The 10,161-nt window shown below is 35.2% G+C and overlaps 1 protein-coding gene across 5 annotated transcripts; it reads right to left on the bottom strand.

The window, feature by feature from the left end:
- Positions 1-1,506: 1,506 nt before the first annotated feature.
- LOC132051809 (uncharacterized) lies at positions 1,507-9,934 on the bottom strand. 5 transcript variants are annotated; one of them, XM_059443035.1, is made up of 5 exons: positions 9,747-9,934; positions 6,937-7,367; positions 3,450-4,009; positions 3,283-3,336; positions 1,507-1,942 (listed from the first exon to the last, which is right to left on the bottom strand). In XM_059443035.1, exons 2-5 carry the CDS (start codon positions 7,328-7,330, stop codon positions 1,889-1,891), a joined length of 1,062 nt encoding a protein of 353 aa, XP_059299018.1. In that variant the 5' UTR covers positions 7,331-7,367; positions 9,747-9,934; the 3' UTR covers positions 1,507-1,888. The 5 variants fall into 5 exon arrangements, with proteins under 5 accessions (XP_059299018.1, XP_059299015.1, XP_059299014.1 ...); XM_059443032.1 differs by having other exon boundaries at positions 3,283-3,343; positions 6,937-7,349; positions 9,747-9,933; XM_059443031.1 differs by having other exon boundaries at positions 3,283-3,343; positions 9,747-9,933.
- Between the last annotated feature and the right edge of the window lie 227 nt (positions 9,935-10,161).

Below are 10,161 nucleotides of genomic sequence, written 5' to 3' on the forward strand. Positions count from 1 at the left end.
GACCAAGAAGAAAGAATCTCTGTGGGTGACATGGATCCATGACATATATATGAAAAATATATATGATTCATGGAGTCATGTGCCTCCAACAGACAACAATTGATATTGAAAGAAGTTAAATAAGCTGAAACGGGGATGATGAGTTGGTATAGGAATGATAGGCACACCTTTACTCTCTCTGATAAATACTCTGTCACTAAGAGTTATCTTACTATGTTAACAGTCTGGCCAAACTTTGCTACATCTGAACTTATTTAAGGTATTACAACCTACGCATAAGTTCATTTTGTAGTTAGCAAATCAACAGAGATTGCTAACCAAGGGAAGAATGTTGAGCATGAGGTTGAACTATGATAATACTTTGTGTGTGTTGTGTACATAACAACAACTAGAACATACAAACCACCTATTTGTTACGTGTTACTGGACATATGAAGTGTGGAGGACTGTAAATACATGGATGGGTATAGATTCGACGGGATGGGATAGGAGAGTGTTTGCAATGGCTACAACAGATGCATTAGAGCAGATTTAAAACAAGAGCAGAGGCATTGGAGCAAATTTAAAAAAGATATGGTGGCTGCAGTTCTGGAAGTAATGACCTACTTTATTTGGCAAACCAGGAACCCGAGGATTTCCAAAGAATGCAATGCACAGAAGGAATTCATTATACAGCAAATACAATTAACGGTGAAAGAAAGAGTGTCAATGTTTAGAGAATGAAAGCAGGCTAGAAAATGTACATATTTAATTAATCAGTTTTGTTCATAGATCTGAGACTTGGGTTCTTCCTGTACCCTTCCTAGAAGGTGGTAGTGGGATGGGTGCTCCTTAGCTTTGTTTTTGCTTTGCTACTGAAATTTTGATTTGTTTGTGGTAATAATATTTATAACTTAGTGCAAAAAAAAAAGGTTCGTAGAATTAGATTATGAAAAGAAAACATGAAATAAGAAAATCACTGAAAAAATAATTTTTTTAAAAAAGAAGAGACAATAAGTATAATGTATAACTTATTCTGATAATTGATTTAAAAGAAAAGGAAATGAGACAAAGGAAGACAAACGATATATTATATCATTATTTTAAAAAAAAGGTGACTGAATATTTACTATAAGAAGTAAAAAAAAAAAAGAACAAAAAAGAAACGAAGCAAAAAATGAATGAAATTCAATTATGGAGAAAAACAAGATTTAAATGAAATTAGAAAAAGAAAAAGAAACAGAAAACATGAGAAAAAGGAAAGAAAAGTAGGGCTTAGCTGCTAATGGGTATGGCGAGCAATTATTAGTTTAATGGACAGGAAAGTAAATGGGTAAGCGCGAGTAATTAATTTGGATTTTACGGCTAGTTATATACTTTTCAATCTTAAAAGCAAGCTCATGAAGCAAGAATTGTCAAGCCCACATGAGGAAACCAAGGACTCCTCGGCCCCACCAATGTGGTACTCCAACAACGAGCACATGAAATCCGCATGAACACACCTTATTACATCTGTTCAGCAAAAGGTCCATCAAGGCAAATGAAGGATCCACGTTAAACAAGCTTCAAGACAAATGCATAAGTCAGAACAGCCTTTAGACTAACCATTATATGTAGAGGAGTATAGAAAAAAACAAAACAAAATGCAACTAGATATAGGGTCCTGCTTTACAGTCTTAGTTGTGCTATTCTTTTGCTCCAATAGCAAGGTTTAAAAAGAATACATTAGACGGCTCAGTTAAGATTAATGGCACATAGCAACAACTAGCAATGTACCAAATCTTTTCTTATGACATGGTGTCCGGATCAACAGGCGCACATTGACTATTCCACTGAGTATTTGCTACCTCCCACTCAGCAACACAGGTAACTCTGTTGACTAATGCTTAGGCAGGCGGGAAAAAATCATTTAGTGTCTTTTGCTTCTGGCTGGGATTTTGAACTTGCAATGTCCCAGATTTAGCTGTAATGATCCAGAAAACAGCTTCATGAAAACCATTATCCAAAATTTCAAGGATCAAAAGAATCCTAGATGACATCAGAAATAGAGTAGGGTACTGCGACAAGATTCTTTTAAAATAGCGAATTGAATACTGAACCAGGATTCTAGAAATACAAAAGACAAAACATATCAAATGAAACCTATGGACAACATAATTATATGCATGGGTGCACGTTGAAGTTACTCTGACTTCACGAAATGGATTTGAACAAATATCTCTTGTTGACTTTCCTTTTTATCAATTGTGAGATCGGCTAGCCATAGCCACATATCAGCTATGCTCAATGCAGGATTTCTGCTGGATCAGAAGATAGTTCTTTGACGCAGTTCAGTGAGACTGGGGCTTAGAACTTTGAAGGAGATGTTTTAAGGAAGTTTCAAAATGCTTACACGAAAGAATACGGAAGAAGTGCTAAGTCAAAGTATATACTTTATTCAATATAAAGTCTCTTTTTTTGAGAGGATCTGCTATAATAATGAAAAAGATTTCTGCACATACACCCAAATCGGTCAAAATAGGTTGCGATTGTTGTATTTTGGTCGGTCAAGGGAAGCGGTAGCTTCGTTCTCTGCTTTTCTCGCACTTTCTTGCGTGAAGGCTTCGAGCCCTTTTCGCTAGGTCCAAAAGCTTCAAACCCAGCAATAGTAGTCACAAGCACAATAGCGGCAATATGTGGACATATCATCCTAACAAGTACACTCCAGAAAAATCTGAGCAGTATTGGTAAAGGCAGAGAGCCAATAACACGTAGTAATGTCATGAATATGAGGTTCAATTCTATGCTGTAGGGTGCTAGAGCAGAACTCTTTACGCCAGTAGAAGTTATTGCTGCAATTGACCAAAGCAGCACCCTACAAGAGATCCTTAAGCGATTGATGCCTTTCTCTTTAGGCTGGTTACACCAAAGTTCCAAACTCTTAATACGGATACAATTCATTTCCTTCCTCTGGTTAGGACTAAGGAACGGTTGAATAGCATTTACTTGATACGCTGTCGTACAACAAATAATTCCTCTTCCGGACTCTTTCCAAGGCTCTCCAATTTTATGTCCAACACTCCAAGCTGATAATTTTCTGTTCAAATTGTGGTTTAGTTGCAACAACAACAAATGCCTTTGATACTTGTGAACAAAGGGAAGCACTGAAATAGACAAACTTATGTACAATTCACAGATGTATATATTTCTGGACGGATAATAGTTAATAGCACACATAAAAAAATATCTTGCTTAGATGCAGATATTCAAGTCAGCAAGTGACAGATTAACAGAAACGAGAATATGAGAAGGCAGAAAAGTTACCAGTGCTATCCACACAGCTTTCCTTTTCGAATAAATCTTCAATGCAGACTCCATCTGTAAGCTGATATGATTATCAGATTGGTCAGTCTGGTAATTTGCAAACCTAAAAAAGGGTAAAAAAGATGACATCATCAGGAAACAAAGTACCATTCATCAATCAGCTATACCTTTGCCATGATTGATTCAATACGATGCAACAACTGTTCCCCACTCCTTTTTTGTGTGCCACGCAAAATACAAATGCCAAAATTCAAAATCTTTTCGATGTCAGCACGAGAAGCAATAGATGTGCAGATGTTTAAAATCTTCAAAACATGTGGAACCAAATCCGTTCTTGAATCACAGTATCGACATAAATACTGTACATCCAAATTGATGCTTCCTCCAACTGTCCCAGCCATATAAGCTCGTACAGCACACTCTACATGGGTAATGTGTCCACAAATGTAGCCATCATCTACTCTTGCTTCACATCGAATGTAACTATACCCACCATATTCCGAACTGATAGTTTTACAACAAAGGATACAACAACAGTCTCGGCAAAAACCAGGTTCAATGCAACAGATATCACAAAACATGGTCTCCGGAAAAGGTTTTTCTGCTGTTAAACTGCTACACATTCTGTTACCGGCCTTACAAGTAATGGCTCCTAAAGGAGAATCAGACGGTAAAGGCTCCATTTTCGTCCCCGAAGATGTAACCTTCTGTTTCATGTCTGAGTCACCTTTATATTTAAATAAAAAGAAAACACATTTGACATTAGTTCAACAGATTACTCTATTAAACACTAAATAGAGACACAAAACATATACTATCCACTAACAGTTTATATTCATCGAACGAAATTCACTTCAAAAATAAAAAGATTCACTGACAGGGAATGAAAAAATAAAAATCTGTATAGCTATTTGTAATGAACAGGGAACTGAAATAAGATACTAGCATCACATGAGTCTTTAGTGTGGATGAAACTGTTCAAAATTAGTCACATGGATTTTAGGTTTCAGCTCAGTGGGATCTGCAAGTAGATTACGTTCAGAAAGTGCACCAAGGATGTCTCACGGGCTCATTTGATTGTAAGAAAAAAATGCATTGTTCATACATGTCTAGATTCTGACATAATATTTGGTTTCCAACATAAAACTTCGCATAACTAATATTGGCATAACTTATACATGAACTTATATGTATGACATTTCCCAAGGTTAAAACAAACAGTGTATTATTATTTAATGCATATTAGTCCATGTATCATTCATGCATAACTAGTCCATGAACCAAATGACAATCGAGGGTATACCTAATAATTAGAAGGCTACAACAACAAAAACAACATACCCAGTATAATCCCACAAGTGGGTCTGGGAGGGTAGAATGTTCGCAGACCTTACTCCTACTGTAGGAGGTAGAGAGGTTGTTTCCGATAGGCCCTCGGCTCAGGATAAAGCAAAAATATAGCAGGTCAAAGAGCAAATAGGAACAGTAACTACAGCAAAACAGTATGCAATAATTAGAAGTCTAAATATTAGCTTTTTAACATTAACATTATTTTCTTTTGATAATTAAACTTTAATAAAATGGAAACATTCTTCAAATTACAATGATCATTCCAAAAAATTTCAATACAAACAACAGATTTATGTTCACAGATTTTATATATTTTGATTCCTGTAGTACACAATTCGACCTAATATGGATAACAACTTCCATATTAATTTCGAAGCAAAATAAGCAATTTCAAATTTTAACCAAAATATACCTATATATCCGGAATGTAGAGTTGTTAGCTAATGAGCTACATCCACTGTTTCTCTTGAATAATTAATGGAAATAATGAATATTCCAAAAAACTTTGCCAATGGGTATCAGAAATATTAAATACTCCTATTAATTGTGAAATGGCTTATAAAACAAAGCTGTTTTCAGCTTTTTAGTGTTTGGCTGGCCAGCTTAAAGATTTTCACCAAAATAAGCTCAAAAAAAATAAACACACAAACTTAGTTTATCTAAACGGGCGGGGCTTATGTGAAACAAGACGATAAGAACAAAATAGTATTTGAAAGATAGAAAAAAGAGAGACACAACTAAATTCAAACAATTAAAAGATGCAAACAGCTTTAAGCTATAAGCCAATCCAAACGGGCTCTAATTGAGAATTACAAAACAAAATTTATTAGCATCCTATGACAAAAGGTCATAATATTAAAACACAAAGGTTTAATAAGCTCTGAAACAAGACGATAAGAACAAAATTTAATCATATAGAAAAAAAGAGAGACACAAAAATCAAACAATTAAAAGATGCAATGACGAAACTAACCAAAACACCACTTAATATTCCTCTATATTTATCAACACAAGGGGCTCACAAAGGCACAATTAATCATATGTCAAAAATCAGTTGTGAAACCCTAATATTCCTCTATTTATACTAAGGGGCTAAAGTAGTACAGAAAGACCCAATTGCTCCTTTGCCCACATTAAAAATTTACAAGCTAATTAAAATGGTAATCCCCGGGCAAGACTAACCTTAACCCGCTAAATTTTAACTCACCTTGCATGCTTCGTTTAACATTTCTTCCTACTCCATCGAGCCCTTCTTAAAAAATTGTGTTTTTTCCCTTTCACTTTGTTGTGTTCTACTTTATTTTAAACTTTTTGTTTTGTTTTCTCCCAAATTAGTGCCCCTTCAATCAATATATTATCTTTGAAAATTGCCAAGATTCTTGAATGGGAAAGAGATTGATATGATTTATGAATGAGAGAGAAAGGGCAACAAAAGAATCTAAATGTAATCCCTAATTTTGGGGAAAAGGTAGAGAATACACGAATAGAAGTGATAGTATTTTGTTTAAATATGCTAGGTTTACTAAAAAATCTGCTACTATGAAAATAATCCAAAAAATATGATGCTACTATAATTTTTTTTTTATTATTATTTTTTTTTTTTTGTAAGAGACCTACTATGTAAAAATAAGCAACTATATACTTGGGCCTTACTTTTACCAACGCTGGGAAAGAAATCTGGAAAATGGGAATTTAATGTAGCTTTTATCCCGAGCATGAAATATGTGGGGAACGCCAAAGCAAACAAAAAGAAAACACGGCTTCGAGCGAGATTCGAACCAACAACCTTGGGGATAATTTGAACCCCCTTGACCGCTGAGCTAAGCTTCTCGGTTGTGTCAAGGAGATTTAATATGGAATATTATACAGAAACATTAAATTTGACCTTACATATACAGAGTCCAGGACAAGGATAAAAATGATATAATTATACAAATTTTCACACATTTTGTTTGGTAAATTGCAAGTACTTATAAATGGTATAATCAGATACACATTTGATAGAAAAGGAAACAAATAAAGTACACCATGAAGATTAGAGATGGAATAGTCCCTTCAAAAATTCGTTTGAAGTGAAAAAAAAAAAAGATTAGAGATGGAACAGAGTCCAAGACAATGATAAATATGTAGAGGACAAGGGTTGAGACAGGTGATAAGGAATAGGTCCTTACTCACAACTGCTGTTCCAAGTTGCATAATGTTTCATTGGAAGTTTAGTATACATAGTGAGCCATGTGTGAGAACTTTTTTTGATTAATGCAAATCTTAACATGCTAAATACCAAAGAGCCTTATCGAAGCTAACCTTTTGAGCTCGGTGGCTGTTTTGAAGGAATCATCCAACTGAATGAGGCAAAGAATTTGTTGGTATCTATGCGAGGAAACTCAGACTGGAGATATTTTTCAATGGAAAGCTTACTTCGAAAAGCATTTTTCTTTCCATCTTTGCGAACATGAAGACGCTTGGGAAGATACAGATATCTATCCCTAAAGTAGCCTGAATTTGTAGCTCTTTTCCCCGCCTTCCAGCCCCACTTATCACCAGCATTTGGCCAATCTACAGGAGCATATGGTAAACCTTCACCAGAGTCATGGTCAGAAACCGGATAAAGATGAAGTCCAGTTCCATTGATTTCAGATTCACTCCCATTACTTGCAACAACTGTATCAATCTCCCCAGCGTCCTTCTTGGCTGACATTTAGCTGGAAATCTTAACTCTGTTGATTCAACAAAAGCTTAGAAAAACAAAGAAGTAATATCAGAAAGCAAAACATTTTGGCTATTAAAATAACCATTGGAGAAAAAAGAAGCTCAATGAGATAAGCCAAAAGTTGGGCATACTCCCCAGGAAAACAAGATAGCTAATTATCGACCTGCAGAAATTATGCTTCAGATGAAGACCAATGTAAAACCTTTCAGCATGAGCTACAACAACACTCTCCTCGCAAGGGAAAAACAAAAAACAAAAAGAAGCATCAAATCTGACCCGCAGAATGTTTGTGCGTAATGCAGTACGCTTGACAAAAACACCCGAAGTTCCAAGCCACCTTTGGCATGAAATTGTTACTCCTGACATTAGATAAGTTGTGGCCTTGAAAAGATTTTTTTTTTTTTTTTTTTTTAATAGATCCTACAACAGGCAACTGTTGATATTGTCTCAAATCCTTTTGGTAGGCATAATTTAAGGTTCTAATGGAAATCAATCTGAGCAATACACAATTGAGATAGACGTAGCAACTTGTGCCTCAAACTTGAGATGGCAGAAGATCTAAGTTGCTCGGACTCGGGTGCGGGTATCATATACGAGTGCGGATCTAATGGTCGGATTCTTCATCACGTAAATTTTAGGATTCGGGGGTATGTATCCGAGTGGGATACGGGTGCTGGGATATGGTCAATAAATGCATATCATGACTTATAAAGTATATATCTTGATTAATTAAAGCTATTAAACCAAAACTAATAAAATTTAATTATTTATAGACACCTAAAATTTTGAGGAAATGAGATCTCTCGGCCTCTTACAATTTCAATAGAGGAAAATGGCCTTTTTAGATCTCTTACGAGTTTTTTTTCAGATCTCTTATGTGTAAAAAATGAAGATCTTTTGTAAAAAGGTCATAAAACTAAAAAAAGCTTGTCAAGGGCTAAAAACCATTTCTTGCTAAAATTTCATTCATAATATATCTCGTGTAAGAGCAAAACAATTTCATATTTCATATAACCATATAGATATGACATAAACCCAAAATCTAACCAAATCCAATCAATCTAGACTTCTCAGTCATTGATGTAATCAAAGCACCCAAAGTAAGTTGACAAAATCCGAGGTGGATACCACACCCATGTCGTGTCGACACGGGCACGGCAAGAATTTTGAAGAATACGAGCAACATAGCAGAAGACAAAGAGCAGTTTGTAGAACAGGATAAAAAGCACTTCATATATCCATTCCAAAATGCCAACATGTTGAAGCACATACATTGTCGATCTCCCTTACATAGATTTTGCTTTTAGAACCATTTCTTTAGAAATCAAACTCCTAGTAAAATAAATAACCTAATATTAGCAGTGCAAATTAGGATTTGAGACTCTGTCAAAAAGTATACAACACATTTCTGTTTCCTCCCACTAAAGCTGTTTTTCGAACTGAATACCCTTCGCCGAAAACTTATACTGCGCATATAAGGAAAAACATAAATTTCCTGGTAAAATGTCAATTATCAAATCTCCTTGATTAAGAGAAGATGCTAGTGTAGTGGCAAAGGGGTTCAAAATTTGTTTTAAATCATACATTCGAATCTTAGGTGTACATTCTAGTATTTTTATTTTTTTTTAATTTAAAAATTTAATTCTCGAATCTCCTTCGGCGACTACTATTATTGTGTCCTGTAGTCCTTCTGTTTAAACCATCTGCCAACTCCATATTAACTGTTTATAGATAAAAACCACACACTTGTTACAATCTGCTTCCAAGTGCTACTCAGTAATCCTCACCTTCTAACCAACAGAATAATTTTGAAGAAGACAAGGCCATTAGTCCAATTGCTAAAGTAAGTAAGTAAACATCATTTTTTTTTAAATTAAGACCATGAACATTGGCGTAACTCAACTCAAAAGCTATCTATTGCCCGGGACCATATAATAAGACAATAAATTTCTTCGACAAATTTGGGATACTCTAAAACCACTCAACAACTAAAAAAAAAACCCGGTGCACTAAGCTCCCACTCCCGTTATGCCCGGGATTCAGGGAAGAGCCGGACCACAAGGGTCTATTATACGCAGTCTTACTCTACATTTCTGCAAGAGGCTGTTTTCACGGCTCAACAACTAAAACATGAAAAAGAAACATGGTATCAACATTGAGTAACAGGGCAACCAAAATGCTTCTGCTCTGACACATGTTAAGAAAATGACCTTAGACTCCGGTACCCACATTGGGGCCCGACTAAACCCAAATTCACGCCGGAAAGTCCTCCCTAACAAAGACGACTCCGTACCCAGTAGACTCTTATATGAGCATATCTAACTACTTAACGGCATTACTTTTAGAGGTATTAAACCGTTTATCATATAATGAGGACATAAACATCAACTATCAGGGAATATACCTGAGGAAATTATGGACTTGGATAGACTAGAAGGGACCACAGAGAAAGGATTATTTCAAATTAGGACTAGCGTCTGTCTCCCGGTAATGACGACGATAATTAAGATTCCAACAAAAGAAATTGGGAAATCAAAAACCCTAAACAAAGGGCTTTAAATGAGGATTTTCTTAGTAATTAAAAATAGAAAAAGAGACATGAGTTTTATAGCCTCTTTGACCAAGCTTTTAAGAAGTGAAAATAAATTATTTATCTTTTTTTTTCTTTTTTTTTTTTAAGAGGTAATGGAACAAACTCCCTAAATCATTTATACTTAAACAATATTTAGTTTACGTTACCTCCTGAAGGCCTGAACTATAACTTTCAAGTGTTAAAAGTTATCGAAAAGTAACTTTCTCATAATATCACGTATATCTGA

Source organism: Lycium ferocissimum, chromosome 4 (assembly GCF_029784015.1).
Source record: "Lycium ferocissimum isolate CSIRO_LF1 chromosome 4, AGI_CSIRO_Lferr_CH_V1, whole genome shotgun sequence".
NCBI lineage: Eukaryota > Viridiplantae > Streptophyta > Magnoliopsida > Solanales > Solanaceae > Lycium > Lycium ferocissimum.

Coding starts and splice junctions, on each gene's coding strand:
- LOC132051809 (XM_059443032.1), bottom strand. CDS start 7,330: ATGTCAGCCAAGAAGGACGCTGGGGAGATTGATACAGTTGTTGCAAGT. Junction 4,010..6,936: donor ACAGCCACCGAGCTCAAAAG/GTTAGCTTCGAT, acceptor TTAAATATAAAG/GTGACTCAGACATGAAACAG. Junction 1,943..3,282: donor AAGCTGTGTGGATAGCACTG/GTAACTTTTCTG, acceptor GGATCATTACAG/CTAAATCTGGGACATTGCAA.